Below are 21,303 nucleotides of genomic sequence, written 5' to 3' on the forward strand. Positions count from 1 at the left end.
GGGTCCCGCAACGCTGCGGAGGCGAGTGAGGTAGTGAGGTAGCGAGATGGCAAAGGATAGTGCGGAAGGGCAAGGTGAGGAGAGATTGTACGCGGCGGCGACTGAGGGTCCCGAAGGAGATATCAACGAAAAGAAAAGCAGCACTTATCGTCGTGTATATCACCTCACCTCACCTCACCTCCGCTGCACCAATGCAGCCCGCACGAAGCGAGTAGAGGGTCCAGATTCTAGATAGGCCCTATCTAGCCAAGCTGGTTAATGAGAGTGAACGGCGCGCTTTTTGGGCCCAGTCCAACGGTGATAATGCACCAAACCCTCTTCGTCCCGGGGCACAGACGTCGCAAACAGGCCTTTCTCAATACCACCTCATACCTCACATCGCTCAGCGGCAGGCAGCCGAGGCGAGCGCCGATCACACAACGCACGCTCCCGCTCCCGCTAACCCGACGTGCATCTCCGCAGCTCTCTCGAAGCGCAATTGGCGGTATCAACAAGCACTAAAACCCCCCGAAGGATTAGACTTGAGCAGTGCTAAAGCGCGGCGTAGAGTAGGACAGGGGGGCGTACACGGGTAAGCCGCAGGCTCTGCCGTGTCTTGCATGCAAGTCACTGGGGCAGCCACTGGGGCACTACATACGGAGTACGGTACTTGTGGTTATGCCCACTACACTACTGTAGTATAACCTTAGATATGCCAGCGAAGACTTTGTGGAACTCGTACTCCGTACCTAACGTAGCGGTTTGTCCAACGGCTCTTGAAACCGAGGAACCGATAACGGAGACTTGGCGTGTCAATGGCCCCATCGTCTGAGCTGCTCACAGCTCACATTTTGTGGTACTGCGTACTGCGATAAACTGAGCATGCAGGAGAAGAGGCTCTACGGTCCGGATCTTGAACTTTAACGCGGCAGTTCCGTCGAGATCCTGTACGTGTTCCATTCTGCCGTTGTTGGTTTCTTATCTGATCATCTTATCTTCAGGCAGTGGAAGACCCAGAGGCCGTGTACAACTGCCAAGTGACCGTCAATCCTGTCTTCGAATTCATAGAGGAGGGGCTGATTAGGCCACTCAATCATGTTCCGCATCGGCGTCGACGTCGGCGGCACCAACACCGACAGCGCGCTCCTGGACGTGACGCAGCTAGCCTCGCCATCTCGCGGCGTCCTCGCAACCTGCAAGACGCCGACCACCCCCAATGTCACCGAAGGCATCCAGACGGCCATCCAAGACGTCCTGCTGACGTCCAGAGTCGACCGCTCCAAGATCCTCAACGTCGCAATCGGCACCACCCACTTCGTCAACGCCGTGGTCGAGAAGGATGCGCGCCGCCTCAGCAAAGTCGCCGTGCTGAGGTTGTGCGGACCCTACACGAGACAACTACCGCCCTTCATTGACTTTCCCTACGCGTTGAAGGCGGTCATCCAAGGGCCGCACTACTTCCTCAACGGCGGGCTCGAAATCGACGGGCGGGAGATCACGCCCCTGAACGAGCAGCAAATCCGAGACGCCGCCGCCGAGATCCACGCCGCCGGCATCAGCGCTCTCGCCCTCGTGGGCGTCTTCTCGGCCCTCGACTCCTCCGGCCGCCACGAAGAGCGCGCCAAGGCCATCATCCAAGAGGCCTATCCGCACATGTCGGTCGTCTGCTCGCACACCATCGGCGGGCCCGGCCTTCTCGAGCGCGAGAACGCCACCATCCTCAACGCCTCGATCCTGGCCTTTGCGCGACGCACCGTCGCCGGCTTCCGGCGGGCGATGCAACAGCTAAACCTCCGCTGCCCGCTGTATGTGACGCAGAACGACGGCACGCTGGCCGATGCCGCGGCGGCAGCAGAACTGCCGGTCAAGACCTTTGCGAGCGGGCCGACCAACTCGCTCATGGGCGCCGCCTTCCTGCAGGGGCTCGGACAGGGCTCACAGGCCGCCAGTGACAAGCAAGTCATCGTCGTGGATATCGGCGGCACGACGACCGACATCTGCGCCTTGCTGCCCAGCGGATTCCCGAGACAGGCTCCGAACTTCGTGGAGGTGGGTGGCGTGCGGACGGCATTCAGCATGCCAGAGGTCTTTTCCATTGGCTTGGGCGGCGGGAGTCGCGTGCGCGAGGATGGTGCAAAGGTCACTATCGGCCCGGATAGCGTTGCTCATCGGCTGAAACAAGAGGCTTTGGTGTTCGGAGGTCAGGCCCTGACGACCACCGATGTGATTGTCGCGGCTGGAGGTGTCAGTGTTGGTGACACGCATCTCGTCAAACACATCACCCCGGAGCAGATCACGAGGACGAAGACGGAAATCAAAAGGATGATAGAGAAAGCCGTAGATGCCATGAAGGTATCGGCAGAACCGGTGGTCGTGCTGTTGGTAGGTGGTGGGTCCATACTGGTGACGGATGACCTAGACGGCGTCGAGCAGTGCCTGTGCCCTCCACATCATGATTCAGCCAATGCGGTGGGGGCTGCCATCGCAAAAGTCTCGGGCGAGGTCGATCTGATCGAGGTATTGCTGGGGAGAGACGAGGCCGAGATCCTCGCTTCTGTGAAAAAACGAGCAGTCGAGGACGCTATCGCTAGAGGGGCAGATCCTGACCGCGTTGACATCGTCCAGGTCGAGAAGATCCCGCTACAGTATGTCACCAACAAAGCGACACGCTTGGTTGTGAAGGCTGTCGGTGATCTGAAGGTCTCCCACGCAGCGCTGACGAGTCCAACGGAGACGAATGGGGATCAAGGCAAAGCAGATGCCGTGCAGGCACCAGAAACAAGGAAGAGTGAGATTCTGTCCCAGGAACTGGGGAGCCTGGCCAGGCCTACACTGGACGTAGACCTGAACACATACAGACCAGAGGTAAGGGACCGAGTGTGGTATCTCTCTCCAGTTGATGTCGAGCTCATTGCTTCCGGCACCGGCATCCTGGGCACTGGTGGCGGCGGATCCTCATACAACATGGCGCTGCACACGCTTAACATCCTGCGCCAGCAAGGTCCAGGCAGGATGCGAGTTGTGGCGCCGGAGTCTCTCGCTGACGATGACATCTGTGTCGAGGGCGCAGGATATGGAGCCCCGAGCGTAAGCAATGAGAGGATCGCTTCTGGTCAGGAGGTGTTTGACGCCGTCGACACCGTGAACAGGATAATGGGATACAAAGACTTTACTGCTATTGTGGCAGTCGAGATCGGAGGAGGTAACGGGCTGGTGACCTTCCCTTCTAGCGCACATTACGATCGGCCCGTCGTGGACTGCGACCTGATGGGCCGTGCTTATCCTACCATCGAGCACACGACACCTTATCTTTTCGGCGAGGACGTGTGCCCCTGTGCGACGACAGATGGAGCCGGCAATGCGGTTGTGGCAATGAACGCCCAGTCCTACCGCAAAGTCGAAGGGATGATCCGGACTGCATGCATTGAGCTGGGCAACGCTACCGCTGCCGCAGGTGCTCCATTCAAAGGTTCCATCATCAAGAAGTATGCTGTGCCCAACACCGTATCCCAGGCATGGTTCCTGGGTCGAGCTGTGCATATGGCGCGGCAGACCAAGGTTGACTTCATCAAGGCTATTGGGAGCGAAACTCCAGTGAAGTTGCTGTATACGGGCAAAGTGATTGACGTGACCCGCGATGTTTCAAGAGGATACACCGTTGGTCGATGTCTTCTAGCGCCTCTCTCGTCCGACGAGCTGCAGGACACGGGACCTGGAGTAGCGGCTGAGACCAGGAACATGGTGATTCCGTTCCAGAACGAATACCTAGCAGCGGCGTTTGTCGTGCCGGGCCAGGCCGATGAGGCTGGAGAGATGGCCTGTACGGTGCCTGATCTAATATCCATCCTTGGACAGGATGGCGAGGCGTTGGGATCTCCGGAGTTGAGATATGGTCTGCGGGTGAAGGTTATCGCCATGCCGGCCTCGCCAATATGGACAAAGACGGAACGCGGCTTGCAAGTGGGTGGCCCTGAGTTCTTCCAGCTTGGGTGTGACTATAAGAGTATCGGCGAGTATCAGAAGCCGCGAAGTGTGATAGACGAGTTCTCGCGGTAAGACGGTATCGCTGTAGAGTGCGCCTTACCAGGCAACCACCTTACACAAAGTCCAGTCAAGCCTCTTCTTCTCTGGAGCTGGCCGTGACGTGAAATCTGTGCTTGCTGTGCTTGCTACACTTGCTTGGCCCAGTCAGGGCCATACCTCGTTCTTTCAATCATAGACAGTATCGCGCTCAGCTTGAGTTCCCGGTCCAAATTTCTCATAGTACTTTGTGAGTCTACTTTTCTCGCTAAGGTCAGTCGCTCGCTCGACACACATCTCTGTCTCTGTCTCTACTAATATAAGTCTATAGAACAAAAACCTCTATTGTAAAAGCCCTTTGCTGCATGCACATGCCGACCCAAAACTGCTGGTGCTGCTGATAAGACAATGTCTTTGGCAGTGAAGTGCTGTTGCTGTTGCTGCTGCTGCTGCTGTTCTGTGCCCTGTGTTATAGTTGTTGTTTACTCCCAGAAAACACCCACGCTCGCCAAAGCTCCAGCGCTTTTTCATTACCCGCCTGCCACACCATCCGTAAATACCATACGTGTTGTCCATATCCCATATCCATATTCGGAGTCGCTCGCTCGCTCAAAGCACTTTTTGGGGACCTCCTCGTTCACATTGCAAGGCGTCATCAGCGTCTAATCAGCGGGTTTGTCTAGGCGTCGTTGTTCTTCTCCGCCTCGACCACCCGAGGCGCATTGAGCTTCTTCCACAGCCCACTGATGGCATCTTCGAACTGCTTCCACCACGTGCGGTTCATCCAATTACTTAGCTCTCGATAGGCGTACATCTCACTCCAACAGTCCCTGCCCCACTCACAGCCCGCCATGTTGACCATAAAGTCGCGATCCGCCTTGTTGTAGTGGTACCGTTTGTCGAGCGGCTGATGATGCTTGCCTTTCTTGATGAGCTCCTGCTCCTCATCCGACACGGGGACCGCGCATGCGCCGCTCGGGAAAGAGTTGATCATGCGCTGGTCCAGAAAGGCGATGTGGCTCCGCAGGTAGGGCTGTGCTTCGTAGAGGTGTTCCAGCGCATCCTGCTCCTTGTGCTCCCATTCCATATGTTTCTGCTCGTACATCACAGGGTCCCACCAGATGTCGAAGAGGCGGTCAGTGAACGCGGATCGGCGGGCAAAAAAGCTCCCCAGGTTGAATCCTGAACAGTCTTGGGTGATGATCAGGTCGATGCTGGCGGATGAATTGTCGCCGGAAGGAGATGATGTGACAGGGTCGAGGGTGGGATTGACGGGCGGATGGGTAATGTTCAGTGGATTGTAGTGGTTGATGTCGCGATAGACGGCGCGTGAAAGGTGATTAAAGATGTGTGACTGCAGCGAGTACGACGGCTCCATGATGAAGGTGTTGAGATCGAGCCACCAGAACCTGGAAGAGAGTTAGCCTGCAGCAGATGGATATTTAGCAATTGACATACCACTCGGCCTTGGGATATTTAGCCATGGCGTTGCGCATCGTGTCGACCTTCTCCCAGCTCTCACGCCATTCGTGTGCATATCTCTTCTTGGTGCTCATGTCGGCGATTTCGAGGTGATAACCCCATCGGTCGGCATACTTGCGCTTGTTGCGGATGCTGTCTCGCTCGATGGCCCATTCTCGAGGCCCTTTCCACTCCATGACGCCGCCACCTTCGTTGGCTGCTAGTATTATGACAAAGTTACTGCCTCCACCTAAAGACTTGCTCGCGCGGTATTGCTGTTTCATCCCTGTTCCACGTTAGCCTGCTCCTCGATGACAGACATATAGCATACCGGTCTGCGATATCAGTACAGTGCTACTGGCGACGATGGCCAATACAATAAAGACAAATTTGAACCTCCGTAATACATTGCCAACGAAGGTTTTTAGTCGCGTGACACCGCTGCCACCTCCTGGCGTCCACCTTCCGCGCCCGAGTTTCTCTGCTTCGCGCCAATCTTTCGGTATTTTGGGGCCCGATCTGTGGAAGGCCGGTAATGGCAGGGTCTGAGAGATTTTCCGACGAGATCTCTGAAAGAAGCCCTCATTTTTAGTCTGGATGGTAGGACCACCCCTCACTCTTTGGCTTTTGGCCCTGGCAGCGGCCCACTGGTCTTCTGTGTTGCTGAGGTTGTTCATCTCGCCGAAGCTGCGTGGCGAAGAATCTCTGCTGTCGGTCAGACCCCTAGATGACCATCCTCCGTTTGGTCTTGGTGAAGGGGTTCTCGAGAGGGACATAGAGGGGCTGGGCTGTGGAGAGCCGGCGATCGGGGTGAGGGAAGGAGCCGGAGCTCGGGGAGTATCGCCCCACGAGACACCAGACGTGGGTTGTCTTGGTGTTGCTGGCCCTTTGAGATCGTTCGGTGGAGGTAGGTTATTGCCCGAAGGGCGGCGCCGGGGATGTGCTGAGGATTCGTTGAGGCCCGCCAGGATGCGATAAGGAATGGAATTGTTGGACTTCTCGATCACGGCACGTCCAATACAAATGTGATAGGTGCCAATACCAGTCAAGGAGGTCAGAGAGGCCGCATGCAGCGGGAGGCCGCAGCAATGTCCAGCGCAGGCGCAGTGCCCGAACAGCAATGGATTAACGACAGGTGGGGAACAAGAATCAATTAGAAGGCACGACCGGACAGCAACATGACGGCAGCAGTCGAGATTTGCAAGACCGAGAAATTATGTGTGCAGGATGGATGAGACGACGCAAAGGACAAGGTGGTGGTTATCCTTTCCCTTGTGCTACGAAGACGCTGCTGGGGACTGCGGAGCAATTCGACATGCATTGTGAAACAGAAGTTTTGGAGATTTGACCGTCTGCTTAGGCCGCTTATAGCTTAGGCTGGATCGTCGCGAAAAGGCTTAAGAGGGATGCTCCCTATCGCGCCCCTCTAGCCCTCTCGAGCCCCTGTCTATCAGCTAAACACATGCAAATCATGACGCCTAAGAACTGCTTGATAAGTGACGATCCGTTCATGGGAACCCTCCCTGCCAGCTCGTTGCCATCCAACAACGCGGGCAGCTGCTGTTACTGTTGACAATCTCCGCAATCAGGACCGCGTAGCATATCGATTGCAACGGAGTCATCGCAGTCCACTGCGCAACGCCCTTGCAGCTGTTGAGTCAATAAGTCCCACTTGAGTGAACCAGTCCCCGAGATGATATTCGCCTAGACAACTTGGCTTCGCTGGCGCAAGTTGTTCTGGATCCTTCACCCTGGTCCGCCATCTCACGACGCGTCTTCAGTGGATTATGAAGATCGCTTGTCAGTAGATATCGGTACAAGAAGCGCCTGAGACTGAGGCTTTCTCGGATAAATGTAAATGTGCTCATCTCAATTCCATTGTGAGCTACTCACAATATCTGTACATGGGTATTCCTCCATTGCATCCTCTTTTGACCATAACTCCTTGCTATACAAATCGCCGTCGTCACTTCTGAACTGCCGCTGCAACATCACTTTTTCGCCCTCCCAGGTGCTCTTTCCATAGAGCAGTCCTACCTTGCTGGATGTAGAAACTCGCCTCATCCTTGGGGCGGGGTCTGGCACTGTCGCCGAACAAGATTTCCACCTTCAATCTCAGGAATTTTCCCTGACCTTGCGTCTCGTCAACCACCGTGACAATATCGCCGTTGTAGATCTTGCCGTAGTTGTAGAAATGGTCATCGCTGGTGCTCTTCCGCAACTTCACCCCATTGATCAAGATGTAGCTTGAGCTGGAGGTCGAGATTATGGTCTCAATCCCCTTTACCGCGGTCCAGTCACCGCCAGCCTTTACAACAGGCTCGATACCGCGCGCATGGAAGACGACCTTCAAAGCAAATCGGGCAATCAAGATATCATCCGGATCCGAGTGCTGGTATGTACAGGCAGGAGACCGACCCCAAGCTGTTTCTTGGCCAAGTAGTGGAATGTCGACATTGACATAAGACCCAGGAAGACTTGTCAGCCCTCCGAATCGCCTGGACCGGGACCCGTCCCAACCACCAACGTTGACTCCTGCTTTCTTAGTCGGCAGGATCTCGAATGAACCAGCCGTGATCGGGGACGGAACTTCTCGGCCAGTCAATGCATCAATAGTGCGAGCAAGCTCTTGAGACGGTCCTTGATCGTAGGAGGTTGTTCGTGCCTGGAAGGTCTCGGCCTTTTGTTGCACGGTTGCGACTCCGACTTCGCCGCGGGTGCCAGATACATGAGGGGCTGCAGCAGGCGGTACATTTTCATCAACAGCTTCTCCCAGGTCCTCATCATCAATGTTCTGGGTCTTATAACCAGTGGTGGTACCTGCCCCAGGAACCAAGCGTGATGGGGTCAGCCCCCTTGTATGAGGTGTAGCCGGATTTGTCGTTTCTGGCGTATCTACATCCGACGCTCCAGCCGGTGGTGAGGTGACATTCAAATACTCGATCTGAGCCCCTAGCACGCTTGGGGAGGGACCTTCTGACTTGGCAGCATCGTCGCTAGTCCCATGCATGCTGACGTCCGGCGCCCGGTTGCGCCAGTCATTGACACTGATGTTCTCCATGCCATATTGAATATCTCGTGTGGTGCCTGCAGGAACATGCATCTGAGTTCCGTAGCCACCAGAGCTCTGCGACGGGAATCGGTCGGACGCTATCGGGCCTCCCATTCCGAAAACTCCAGAGCTTTTGAGGACGGATGGGGTGATCTCTCCGAAGAGTTTGCCTTGTGTGGGAGGAGGTCCGTCTTCTAAAACGGAACTGCCGACCGGAGTCGGCAGACTAGGATATCTGACTTCGTCTTCTACCCGGCCGTTGTTGCTGGCGCGGACGCGCTTGTGTGCACGCTGAGGGCTTGACGATCCCTGCTCAGGTGTTCTGGGATCCTGACTAAGCTGCTCCAGGACGTTGGCGTCAAGGTCCTCGTCTGGAGCTTCGTCCACGGCTTCGAGTGCGCGACGGAACACCTCGGCGCCTGGGCCTACGTCTTCATATGCGACCAGATCAGGAACGTTAACCAACCATGGGTGCCGCAGGCACTCTGGCTCTTTGGGCCGCTGGAATGGATCGCGATTGAGGAGCCCGGCGATGAATGCGGCGGCATTCGCACTCACACCTTGTCGCCTCAAGGGCTCGAAGTCGACATCTTTGGTCATGATATTGCTGAGCATCTGGGCGCCCCGATCATCGCCTCGACCCGCGATAGGAGCTTTGCCACATAATAGATGAAAGATCACTGCGCCAAAGGACCACATATCCACAGACTCGTCATATGGTGAGGGCCGTGGAGGAGCCTCGCCAAGACGACGCCGCTTCGGCATCGATCCTTGTGTGTATGTGTTGTAGTCGGGATATATCTCGGGCGCGCAATAGAGGAGTGTGCCACAGAAGGTTTTGAGGAAGGTTTCTTGATCCGTCACACACTTCGACAAGCCAAAGTCGGACAGTTTGACAGTGAGTGGATCTCGATTGGCGATCAAGATGTTGTCTGGTTTGATATCTCGATGCGTTACGCCACGTTGATGCAGGTAGTACAATGCATGCAAGATCTGACGGGTGATCTGTTGAACCTCAGCTTCTGGGAGATGCGAGCGCGCGCGCAGCTCCGCCGATAACTCGCCATGAGGAATGTACTCCATGATGATGTACACCCATGGGTCGTAGAACTGGCAGTCGACATATTCGACGATATTTGGATGCTTTAGGTTCTGCATGATTTTGAGCTCGTTGTCGAACCTGATGTCAAGCACTCCACCCTTGATAAATCTCCGCTTATCTAGCTCTTTCGCAGCATAGATGTAGCCATCGCGTTTGGTCTGAACACGGTAGACACTGGCAAACGCGCCTTTGCCAAGGTTCCCAGTAAAGTTGTATAAGTCGCCGCCATTCCAGTGGTTGCCATACATGCTCTCTCGCATCGACGCGAAGTTGGCCACAGTTCCGCGCATCTCGAGATACTTCCGCAGATTTCGCTCGTATGCATCTTCGTGACTGCTCCGGTTGGGGATGCGAATCATGAATTTGACTTCTGATCTTGCCGGTCCACTGACCACAGAGATGATAGTGCCGTTCTTTAAGGCCAGTGTCGGGGGCTTCTGCATAGTATCTCTACGTCTGGCACGCAGGTGCTGATCATCCACAATAGTGCCATTTGTAGACAGATCTTGTAACATGAGGCTACCATGCGCATTGACGTAGATTTTGAAGTGTTTATTGCTGATGAGCTTCTCTGAGGGATCGTCGGTCAGGAGAACATCGCAACTGTTTGGATTGCGCCCAAAGATGAAGCCGTCCCTAGGTGATCTGACAGTTGACGAGAGTCGCAAAGCGAATTCACGGCTTTCCTGGTATTGCGGCAAAGATAGGTCGAATTCGGAAAGATCGTCCAAATCTTCATTCTGGTGAATGTGCTGCGGCCCGGTGATCATGGTCGCACGGACTGCTGTCTGCGCCAAATTTGACTGGGGATGCAGCAAACAGATCACATCGGTCAAATCATGGGCGGAGACGTCTGAGAGGTGCCTGCCGGCTTTGCGAGGATCCTCTGCTGGCTGAGTAGCCTGCTGAGTGGCTTCCTCAGCCATGACGAAAGACGCTTGAGAGGATTGGCCTTACGCGAAGTATTTTCTTTTCCCTTCGACACAATTCTTCGCGTCCACTCTGCCCCAGGCTGCTCAGGTTGTGGGAGAGGCAGTCCAATCTTGAGGAGCAGCTCGCGTCTTTGAGCACGGTTGAGAGACTGCCACAATGTTAGCAGATCAGGTCTACCATCATTAGATGAGACTTACCGGACGGCCGTCGACACCGAAACCTGGCGTGCGATCGTGTTGTCGGTCCAGTAGTACTCATCGGGCACTAATTCGGTGTCGCTCTGGTCGTCCTCGTAATTCCACAGGCCATCATTCCTACCTGCAAAAGCCGTGTTTGCAGCGCTGTCTTTGACGTGGTTAGCCATTGTTTGGGTAATATAAGATTGGTAGTGATGTGGTGTGACGCTTAGTTTAAGACAATGTCATGGTGTTGTTGAAAAGAGTCTCATCCCTCCGAATTGTGAACCAGACAAGCAGGATGTCCTGGTAACAAGCTTGAAGGTCTCATCGTTGCTAAGAGAAGGGGCTGTTGAGCAGTTGTAAAGCACTTACAATCACCGCGGCAGCAGTCTTGCTAGTTCGTTTAATATGCTGGTAGCCAGTCAGCAACCATTCGGATTTGCGGTGACATTAGCATGAGTGCCCAGGATGTCGATCCATCCCTTAGGTATTTCCTGGCATCGTCCCCTAGGTCTGGAGGAGACTCGAATCCTCGAAGTGAAGCCTGCGCTCGATGCCAGACGAGCTAGCCTTTATATGGCCCACGCATTTCCGGCTCTTGTCCATATGGATCTTTCTCTCGATGATATGGAAATGGGCAGGGAATTTCGGAGCTGGCTTCTGGGTGGAAACACTCACACTGTCACTTCGCCTGCTTGCACAGTGTCAGTTGCTGCAGTCGTGCCTCATTGCGGATCAAATTCACCTCAAAGCCCATACAATTTCCCAGCCTAGACATACACAGTCACTTTGAAGGTCGTTATGTGTCCAAAACACAAGGAAACCACTGGGCGATAATGTCTGTTGGTGTTGGGGTTGTTCAGGTGAGATATAATTGTTTACTAGAGGTCAGGTTGTGGCCACCACAGAATCTCCCCTCAGCGGCGCATTAGCCGAAGTGATGCCTACCGCCACGCGGCGGAGTCCGCAGGATAGTACCTGGCACTATGCCTAAATAGAGACTCCTGCCTACTTCGCCCAGGCCCGAGGCGACGGCACGGGCGATCCCTGGTTCGCCGTTTGAGGCATGTTGGAACGTACGAGTAGTGTTCAGGTGTATTAGCAGGTCTAGCATGCAGACATTTAGAGGTACAAAGTGAAAATGTCCAGCTCAGCTATCTGATGCCTGGAACATGGAATTTAAGAGTGTCTGGATGGTTTACTCAGGGACAGTATGCTAGTATCATTCATTAGCCAACCCACTCTTCGTTAATCGCAGGTCTAAGTTCCTTCTTCTGACAGCATCGCATCTCTTGCCAAATCGTCTCTTCGCTCCATGTCCGACTTGCGCTGCCGACGCCTCGTGGTCGGGCCTGTCCCCGTTCTCTGATTCGCTGGGTATTTCTCAGGCTGGTATTCCCCACCACCCTCCTCGCTTTGACCTCGCCTTCCGCGATCGTTCTGTTGGTTCGTGACCTCAGTAAGGGGCAGACCGTCTGCAGTCGTCTCCAGGGCAGGATCAATTGGAATATGCGACGTCATTTGCGTCCTCGTTCCGCTGGTGGTCGGGCCTGGTGTTGATTCTTCCTTACCAGCAACAGAAAACTCGGGTAGATTTTTGTCTTTTCGAACTCGTCGCGCAATCTCCCCAGGCGTGAAGTTCAGGGCATTGTTTATGCCGGGCGCCAACGCGGGTTGACGCAGACTCGTGCAAGCACCAGGTCGCGGGAATGGAGGAGGTCGATATGGTGCAGGTTGGACGGGTGTTTGCTGCGGAGGTTGACCCTCGAAAGGCCCATGTGGTGCGCCAGAGTTTGATGGATCAATCAACGCATGCCCCATCCGGTTTCCTCGATGATTTGGTGTTGGTCCAACACCTGGGAAGATAGGCGGCTGGGGACGCTTGCGAGGAACAGACAGCGGAGCGTCGCCCGGGGCCGGAGTCGCTATCTCGTCGTCACTAAACTCAACGCTGTCGCCCATGACCGGGCCACTGTCTGCAGGATAGTTTCTAGATCTCGAAGCGCTTCCAGCGACCTGGGGGTCCTTTCGCGACTCCGGTCTAGCCAGAATTGGAGGCGGGATTTGCGAAGCATTCTGTCGTGCAAAATGCTCATTAGGATTGGCATAATGACTCTCGCGTGGCTGAGGCGGGCCATATAATGAAGCTGCTGGGGGGTACTGACCGAGGCCCGGGTCGCTGTATTGATGCCGCAACGGGGCAGGGCCATAGCTTGTGGACTGGTGTCGAAAGTAGCCATGGCCATTTACGGACTGCCGTAGTGCTGGCGTAGGCTCCCGGGCGTTTGCAAGCTCCTGTAGTGATTCAGGGGTTGGCGGATGGAATTGATCGTTTCCATGCAGTGGACCATAACCTTCAGCAGGGGCGAGTGACTCTTGATTGCGAAAGAATGGACGGGCCGGGTGCTCTTCAGTTCTCTTACGTTTTCCAAGGCTATTTGCGGAGCCATCTTCGTCTTCTGACGAGCCGTCTGGGGGAAGGCCCATGGCACCAGCGATCGTTGACAACCTTTCCTTGAGCTTTCGATTCTCAACGCGCAGGAAGTCAGTCTCCTCGGCTACTGCCTGGCCGTCTCTAACGGACTTCATCATCTCCTCGAATCGATTCATAATTGCAGTTTCCTGGAGTGAGCCAGACTGTTGCCGCGCTTTCTCAGCTCGCAAGTCTGAGATGATGTCCCGCAGATCTTCGATAGTGCCCTGTAGGCCGTTAACTTGGGCCGTTATCGATGCAATCTGCCTCTTCTGATCCTCGATGATCTGGGCATGCTGCGAATGAGGAAAGCCGAGACCGACATATGGCGGCCCATACTGTTGCGGTGGAGGCTGACCATATTCCTGTCGGGGAGGTGCAACGCATGCAGCGAAACCACCGCTTCGCACAAGTCGCTCGAGCTCGGCCATTCGATCGAGCACTGCCTGATGTTCCACCTTGTTATTCGCACGCTCTTCTTCGTCGTTATTCACCGGCCCCGTCTCGGGTGGTGATGTTTTCGGGCGCGCAACAGAACTAGAACCTTGTGCGCTGCTGTCCTTCTTTCGTTTAGCAATAGGCGTCGAAGGTCCAGCATCCACGTCATCCACAAACACAGGTTCCGTTCTCTTTGCAGTATTCGCACCCTTGAGGTATGTCTTCGACAGTTTGTAGAAATCCTGGCCGACCATTTGCGCCTTCTTAGACTCCGGCGCTCGTTTGCAGTGTTGGCCAATATGAGTATTGCATCCTTCACAGAAGACCTCGGCCATTTCGCAGCCCGCCGCCAGTCTGTGAGCAACTCCATCAGGCACCTTCTTCGTAGAGTCCCCGACGCGGGTTCCGAATTTCTGTCCCCGTTCTTTCGGGCTCGCATATGAAGGTGTCAAGTGCACCCATTCGTTGCTGAAGATACCAATTTGGGCGTTGCATTCTTTACAATAGAGGTTAACTTTTGCAAGCAACTTGTGGCTGCGATCGCCAGAACGTGCATTGGCTTTCGCCATGTGCTGATCGTTGAGCCGCGGCCTCTGGTGATGGGAGGAGGTTTTCGATACTAGGGAGGGGCGGTCCCAGAACCTCACAGGCGCGTGTCGCGAGATTGGAACGCGCACGGACGCGTAGATGGGCTCAGCTATTGCACTGGCGCCTTTACAGTCCACCGTACTCGGCCACCTACGGGCATCGCCGGCCCGGCTCTACTCCACAGCAGGAAGGTCGACGGAAAACCACGAGCGAATGCTCCACAAGTCTGCACAGTACCGATATGTAGTTGGAAGGTGAAAGGGCGCAACGAGTGTCACAGGTGAAGTATTTCGAGAGGCATGTTGAGGTTATCCCCCGGGCATCTACATCACTGCCTCTCTGTGGCACGACGTCTTAGTCCGTTCAGAGCCTTCACCATGGCTGTCTCCAATAGCCTGCCTACACCCGCCACGCCCTCTACCACCCAAAATGGCAGTCACAAAGAATTCAATGCTTGGACATCGCCAGGACCAACAGCCTATGATTTTCGATCTGATACCATGACCACACCAACGCTGTCGATGCTCGAGGCCATCAAAAACACCACCCTGTTTGACGATAACTTCCTCGAAGACCCCACTACCAATGATCTTGAAGCCCACGTCGCTGAACTAACTGGCCATGAAGCTGCTCTACTCGTCATGTCTGGCACCATGGGCAATCAAGTGGCTCTGCGCACGCATTGCACCTCACCTCCGTACTCCATCGTCGTCGACCACCGAGGCCACATCATCAAGTACGAAGCAGGCGGCGTGGCCCTCCTCTCCGGCGCTCTAACCATTCCTGTCACCCCACGCAACGGCCATCATCTCACCCTCCCAGACATCCAAGCAGCCACCGTCCTCGGCGACGACATACACGCCTGCCCGACACGCATCATCTCCCTGGAGAACACTCTCAACGGCACCGTCCTTCCTCTAGATGAATTCCGCGCCATCTCCGACTTCGCCCGCGCCAACAACATAGCCTTGCACCTAGACGGCGCGCGCATCTGGGAGGTCGCATCAACAGGCAAGCACGGCTCCCTGCGCGACTACACCTCCCTCTGCGACAGCGTCTCGCTCTGCTTCAGCAAAGGCCTAGGCGCACCCATCGGCAGCGTCATCGTCGGCAGCAAAGCCTTCATCAAGCGCGCACGCCATTTCCGCAAGATGCTCGGTGGCGGCACTCGGCAAGCCGGCGTCATCTCAGCCGCGGCGCGCGTCGCCGTCGACGAGCAGTTCGGCCTGGGCCAAAATGGAGAGGGCGGAAAGCTGCGCGCCACGCACGAGCGCGCACGCCAGATCGCCGAGACCTGGGAGAAGAAAGGCGGCAAGTTGACGAGCCCCACCGAGACCAACATGGTGTGGCTCGACCTGGCTGCCGCGGGGGTATCGGGCGAGGACTTCGTGGCGTCGGGCAAGAACCAGGGCCTGAAGTTGTTTGCAGGGCGCGTTGTGGTCCATTTCCAGATCAGCGAGGATGCGGTGCGGCGGTTGGAGATCGTCATGGACGAGGTGCTGGCGTGGGGGAAGAAGACGGCGGGAACGAGGAAGCTTGGGCATGAGCGCCCGGAGAACATGTACGCTAACGGCAACGGACAGAGCGCAAAGGCCGATGATCGGGATGAGATGTAGTAAAAACAAACGTGCTGTGAAGATATGAATCGAATATAGAGATCGTCGCGAACGTGATAGAATCAGGCGGCAGCGGCGTCAGATACATAATAGACGAGTTTGACTTCATCAAGCAGAAGGGAGCTACGGGTACCTCAATGCTCATACGGCATAGAGACATGATACCTAGACAGGAGACCAACACAGAGCGAGTACCAAAAAGGGCGTCATGCCCAAACCATTGAAAAGTTCAGAAGCGTCTGATATCACATTCGCCATCAACACCGCGAGTCACGAGAGCAAAGATGCGATATTTCCACATATGCTCATTCTCGCTACTACCTGCAGCAGCCTTAGCGCTGTTCACGTCTTTGAGCTGCCAGCTTAGCAGTATCCAATGGCCACCCCGTTCCAAACCCCTCTTCCCATAAGAATCAAAACAGAGAATACCTGGCCAGTTCCCACCGCGGCGTGGGTCACCTCCAGAAGATGAGAGGCTTAAATCTTCTACTGTATCCCACTCACTACTCCTTCTCCTACTTTCGCCAAAGTTCCCTTTCTTTCGTGAAGTCGTGATATTGGATTCGTAGTTTCGAATGAATGTTCTTAGCCCGTAACTCCTAGCTGCGGCTTGTTCCCGTACGATTGCCTCGATGCGTTGAATGAAGCTTGGTCGGAATCGGAATCGGCGTGCCCGCGCGAATAGGGCTGGTTTGGTGCACCGTACTCAAAAGTCTGTTGCTGTTGAGAAGGCGGGCCAAAATTTTGCACTGGACGAACTGAAGATTGCTTTTGCCAAGCATTCGCCTGAGAGGGGTCGACATCGACGCGCATCGCGACCGGATTCGCACTCTTGGTCGAGCCGTGCGCCGACGTCGTACCTTGTGCAGGTGCATCAGCAGCTTGCACTGTTTGCTTTGCGACATTGCCTCGCACAATGTCACCATATCGGGATAGAATCTCTTTGGTGGTGAGCTCGGCAGAGCTATTGTGCAGACTGCTGTCAGTCAAAATCGACTGAAGGTCTTCAGGCACCTGCTCAAGGTTAGTTCACTGTGCAGCCGCACTTCATGGTTTCGACTTACCTCTGAAAAAGAGTCGTTCAATATGATCAAAGTATGGATTGTTTCGATCGCCAGGAAACTCTCGTCCACCTGCGGTGTTTGCGATTTCACATTATCCTTCTTCGGTGGAGCGTGGAGGATATTCGGCGCCATCACCGTTGCGAGGTTGTGAGCATCCATCTTACTACCAGACTCCTCATCGACCTGCGAGAAAGATGCCGTCCAACGCAAGAAGGCAAACAGGACCTCCATCGTATCGCGGTGGCTCTTCGGCATAAGACAACAAGTCAAGTGCATTACTCGTCTCCGAACCTCCTCGTCTTCCAACTTCTGAGCAACTACCCACAGGGCGTGCAGCTTGAACGTGAGAAGAGGGTCCGGCATATCGCGCAGGAACTTCTTGAGGAGCGCCGCCACCTGGACGGGATTCTCGCGAGTAAGATCGGGAATCTGGTTGCTGTCGATCATCTCAGCTGCTTCCTTGAGCCGCTTGATGTTTCCGTTCTTGCGGAAAACACCTTCGACGGACATATCCATCTGCTTCATGGCGCTGATAGCTTCGTCAACAATGCCTGGGACCCGGAGTGCGCCAGGACCAACGCCATGTGTCGATTCAGCTCCTTCACGCTCACACAAACTTTCGAGAGGAACCCCGAAGACGCCCTTTTTCTTCGTCTTGGGATCATTGCGGAGCGCTCGACTGACTTTGCCCCAGAAGGTTGGCTTGCGTGACTCTATCAACCCTAGCAATTCTTCGAGGGTGAAGTGGCCTTCAAGCAAAGGCTGCATGGAAAGGACGGCAACATGCCGAACAATGAAGTATTCCAGTGCGGAGAGCTCGGAGAAATACCTCTTTGTACGCAGAGGGCTAGGTTCATTGGCCAGGAGATCATTGCCAGCTGAGGGTCCACGTTGATGCCCATTGACCAGACGGGGAGCGGTACCGCCAGCGCCAATCAAATTATTACCCGCATGCCTGTAGGCGTTAGGCCGCTGCTCTTTGGCCTGTTCTGCCGCGACAATGCGTGGGATATCGTCCAGGGTCAATCCGTCTTGGTTCCCGAAAGTCAGCTCTGGGCGCATCTTGCCGTCGAGGTCTCGCTCCTCGACAATCTGGAATTGGCCCCGGCTCTGGTCCGCACCATCAGCGCCTGCAGATCCGGGACGAATGCCGGTGGGACCCTCCATAATTCGCGAAGCTCGAGCCTTGCGGAAGGTGGTGGATAGAGTTCTCTCATTCCTCGTAGAGCGAAGTCGCTTCATCTCACCCACAGTCTGCTCCAAAGAAGATTCTTCTTGCTGCGACGCACCCGCATATGACTTGGAGCGCGATCCCATCTTCTGGTGTGGGGTGGGCCGGGGTTGGCCTCGATGCCCATCGTCGGTGTTGTATGGCGTCAGACTAGGGTCATCGGTGGTATGAGGTAGGGTGCCACCCGACTTCAGGACCTCGAGAAGCCTGGCGAGAGCCACTTTCAGGAGGAAAACGTACTGCTGCAGCTTCGTCACATGAGAGAATCCCGAAACAGTCTCGGCTGCCCGCTTGGCATGATCACTGCAGTACACACGCTCGTCACGCTCACTGTACTTTGCCAATGGAAGCTCGCGGGTCAAGTCTCTCCTGCAGACGCTGCAGGTCAAATGTGGTGGCCTCATATGCCAACGCTTGCCATATATCATGATGCATTCGTCGTCGATGGGTTCCAAACAAGAGGCGCAGCAGTCTGACTCTTGACCGGCGAGACCAGCAACGCCGTCATTGATATCGATGTTCTTCAGCTCTTGTTCCTTGATTGTCTCCAGATCGGCGAGTTCGTCCAGGAAGGCGTGAAGACCTTCGGCTGTGCCACGCTCTCGCTCCAACTTCAGCGCACCTTGCAGTCCGATGCGAATGAGCAGCTTCAAGTAATGGGCGAGACCGGTCACAAGGGAGAGGAGTTCCTGGGTGACTCCAAGTTTGCGAACACCCGTCTCTTGTGTTTTCGAAAGTAAGGTAAAGAAAGCCACAACCTTTTTGCAAAGCAGCTTAGCTTCTCTGCCGTAAGAGAGCTCTTTGAGACCGGACTTGACGATCAGAGACGCAAGGCTGTCGACTGCACCGAAGAGGATATCAACGTGCCAAATAAACTTTCTGGCAACAATGACACCTTCATAGTAAGAGCCATTGCTAACCTGTAACAGCATGTCTGAGATGCATGAGGCAGATGATTCCTCAAATGTCGAAAGAATACTCCAAATCCGATACACCTTGTTCTCCATGCGCTCCTCATCGTCACGAATGAGTTCACGCTCGTCATCTCTGACATCGGCATGGATGTCGGGATGCCGGGAAATTTCTTCCGCGGCTGATAGCCGAACATTCCAGAACTTGTGAATCATATAGCACTCTGGATGCCAATGCTGATTTTGGCCATTCCGGAAGATTTCGACAAATTGCTTGAGAATGGCGGTCTGACATCCGTTGCATCTCTGAGCGAATTGAGTGGAATAGTGGTAATGGCAGTATACATTGCCTTCGTGCTCATAGTAGCTGTCGGAAGCTCCAAAGACTGTAGGGCATACGGAGCAGGTGAAATGTTCGATGTGGTATTTCCGATCGAGGGCGGTGATATAGGATCCTCTCAAAGCACCTCCGCAGTCGAAACACAGCAAATCGAGACGCCGGAAATAGTCAATCTCGCACAACGGGAATTGTCCAGAACCATCAGCGGCGTCGACAGGGAAGAATTTTGACGCGACGACCTGACCGCAGTCGGCACACTTGAAGCAATCCAGATGGAAGGTGCCGCCAAGTGCGCGGACGAATTGGCCAGTCAGTGCTTGACCGCACTTTTTGCATATTCGGACAGTTCCTCGAGGCTTTCCACCACTACCGGACCTACTACGATCGTTGGCATCGGCTCCGATTGAGCGCTTACGTCCCGTTCGACTGTCAGTAGACTGTCTTGTGTCGCTGTCGTACTGGGTCTCAGGGACGCTACCATTGTGCTGAGGATAACCGCCACCATTCGCACCATGTTGGTTGCCAGGGTTTTGGGAACCTATGGTGTATCTAGCGGGGGCCGAGTTCGGATCTCCGTAAGGAGTTGTCATGATGAGTGATGTTATGAGAACGCTAGTCGGGTCGAATGTGCGTCCGGCGCATGCACGGGAGTCGAAAGCGGCACTTTGCTGTCGACTTCAAGTCGTCGGCAGAGCTGAGAAACACAGAATAGAGGCGACCGCAGTCATCGACGCGGCTCGACGGGCGGATTCGAACAAAGATGCTTCTTTGACAACAAGCGGTGTCCTTTCCTCGAGGTTGCGGACTATCCAAGCAGGTCCAATGCGCAGTGGGCGACCAAAGACGCTGCCAATGTACGCAGACACCGACGCAGGCTCGAGGAAAGGTAGGTAGGTCGACGTTGTTTTGAACCAGGACGGAGGTGAACGAGCGTCGGACTGTGGAGGTTCGAGGGGGACCAACGACAGGGCGTTTAGGTCGTTAAAAGAGGAGTGCAAAGGACTTGCACAAAGATGAAAGGAGTGACAGAGCCTCTAAGAAAGCTAACAAGAGGAGGATTGCGATGAATGTGATCACTGACGGGCAAGATGACTGCGCGGCAACTTGGAAGTTGAGGCCGGGAGGCTCTGTCTTGCTTTGGGGTATGCCAAGGCGCGATACTCTATTTAGTAAGGCGTCTAGTGAGTACCACTTCTCACCAAGTGGTGGATGCTGGCGTAAACACAGGACTATGGAGTATGCCTGGTGGTGGCAGGAGAATGATTTTGGGCTCATAAGGATGCAAAAGCATGCACCTAGGTAATCAGCGCCGAAACTCGGTCCGTAGGATGGCAGTGAACCCGATCAGCGATGATTCTATTTCGGTCTCGAGGGCGAGACATGAAGCCAACAGGCTGGATTGATTACTTGCAATCGTGATGGAACAAAAGATATTCTTGGGACTTGTGCTAAGAGATTGGCCTACTGCCGAAGGACAACTCAAAGGATGCATTGAATTAGGCTGTCCAATGCATGGTGGCGACCCAAACAGAGCCAACACGCAAAAGTGCCTGGTGGGGTCTGGGACACACGACTTCGAGAGCCGAAGCCAGCACGATCTTAGCCCCAAGCACTGTGAGGGATATCACTGTCGTTGATGCTGTCTACGGGTGGTCGTCGCTTAGGTGTATTACCTAGCAACCATTGGGATCATCTTCTGGATTCTATACTGTAGGTAGTCAAGTCCAGCAGTCAGTGCTCAACTTCCAGGAACAGCCGGTGCACAGTCAGTCAGTTATGCTACCGACATGCCAATCGACATAACCTCGACTTCGCCGGGTAAGCAGCAGGGTGATTTGAACTCTTTCCGCTTGCCTGTACTGCCTTGCAGCTGTAGCCTTGTGTGCCCCGCGTCGGCCCACTTTTTTTGAGCGCGC

General features: G+C 54.8%; 6 protein-coding genes across 6 annotated transcripts; 2 read left to right on the top strand and 4 right to left on the bottom strand.

Annotated features, from left to right (window-relative positions):
• Nucleotides 1-1,074: 1,074 nt before the first annotated feature.
• On the top strand, nucleotides 1,075-4,035 carry HMPREF1541_07989 (uncharacterized protein; the record flags this gene model as incomplete). The annotated part of the gene is made up of 1 exon (XM_008722311.1): nucleotides 1,075-4,035. The coding sequence occupies one exon, from the start codon at nucleotides 1,075-1,077 to the stop codon at nucleotides 4,033-4,035; it is 2,961 nt and encodes a 986-aa protein (XP_008720533.1).
• A 643-nt stretch (nucleotides 4,036-4,678) lies between these two features.
• On the bottom strand, nucleotides 4,679-6,236 carry HMPREF1541_07990 (uncharacterized protein; the record flags this gene model as incomplete). Its single annotated transcript, XM_008722312.1, has 3 exons — nucleotides 4,679-5,408; nucleotides 5,458-5,746; nucleotides 5,792-6,236. The coding sequence occupies 3 exons, from the start codon at nucleotides 6,234-6,236 to the stop codon at nucleotides 4,679-4,681; spliced, it is 1,464 nt and encodes a 487-aa protein (XP_008720534.1).
• A 1,190-nt stretch (nucleotides 6,237-7,426) lies between these two features.
• Nucleotides 7,427-10,540, bottom strand: HMPREF1541_07991 (uncharacterized protein; the record flags this gene model as incomplete). The annotated part of the gene is made up of 1 exon (XM_008722313.1): nucleotides 7,427-10,540. The coding sequence occupies one exon, from the start codon at nucleotides 10,538-10,540 to the stop codon at nucleotides 7,427-7,429; it is 3,114 nt and encodes a 1,037-aa protein (XP_008720535.1).
• Nucleotides 10,541-11,986: 1,446 nt separating this feature from the next.
• On the bottom strand, nucleotides 11,987-14,206 carry HMPREF1541_07992 (uncharacterized protein; the record flags this gene model as incomplete). Its single annotated transcript, XM_008722314.1, has 1 exon — nucleotides 11,987-14,206. One exon carries the CDS (start codon nucleotides 14,204-14,206, stop codon nucleotides 11,987-11,989), a length of 2,220 nt encoding a protein of 739 aa, XP_008720536.1.
• Nucleotides 14,207-14,602: 396 nt separating this feature from the next.
• On the top strand, nucleotides 14,603-15,841 carry HMPREF1541_07993 (uncharacterized protein; the record flags this gene model as incomplete). The annotated part of the gene is made up of 1 exon (XM_008722315.1): nucleotides 14,603-15,841. The coding sequence occupies one exon, from the start codon at nucleotides 14,603-14,605 to the stop codon at nucleotides 15,839-15,841; it is 1,239 nt and encodes a 412-aa protein (XP_008720537.1).
• Nucleotides 15,842-16,426: 585 nt separating this feature from the next.
• Nucleotides 16,427-19,977, bottom strand: HMPREF1541_07994 (uncharacterized protein; the record flags this gene model as incomplete). Its single annotated transcript, XM_008722316.1, has 2 exons — nucleotides 16,427-16,855; nucleotides 16,906-19,977. 2 exons carry the CDS (start codon nucleotides 19,975-19,977, stop codon nucleotides 16,427-16,429), a joined length of 3,501 nt encoding a protein of 1,166 aa, XP_008720538.1.
• Nucleotides 19,978-21,303: the final 1,326 nt, after the last annotated feature.

Source organism: Cyphellophora europaea, assembly GCF_000365145.1.
Source record: "Cyphellophora europaea CBS 101466 unplaced genomic scaffold supercont1.8, whole genome shotgun sequence".
NCBI lineage: Eukaryota > Fungi > Ascomycota > Eurotiomycetes > Chaetothyriales > Cyphellophoraceae > Cyphellophora > Cyphellophora europaea.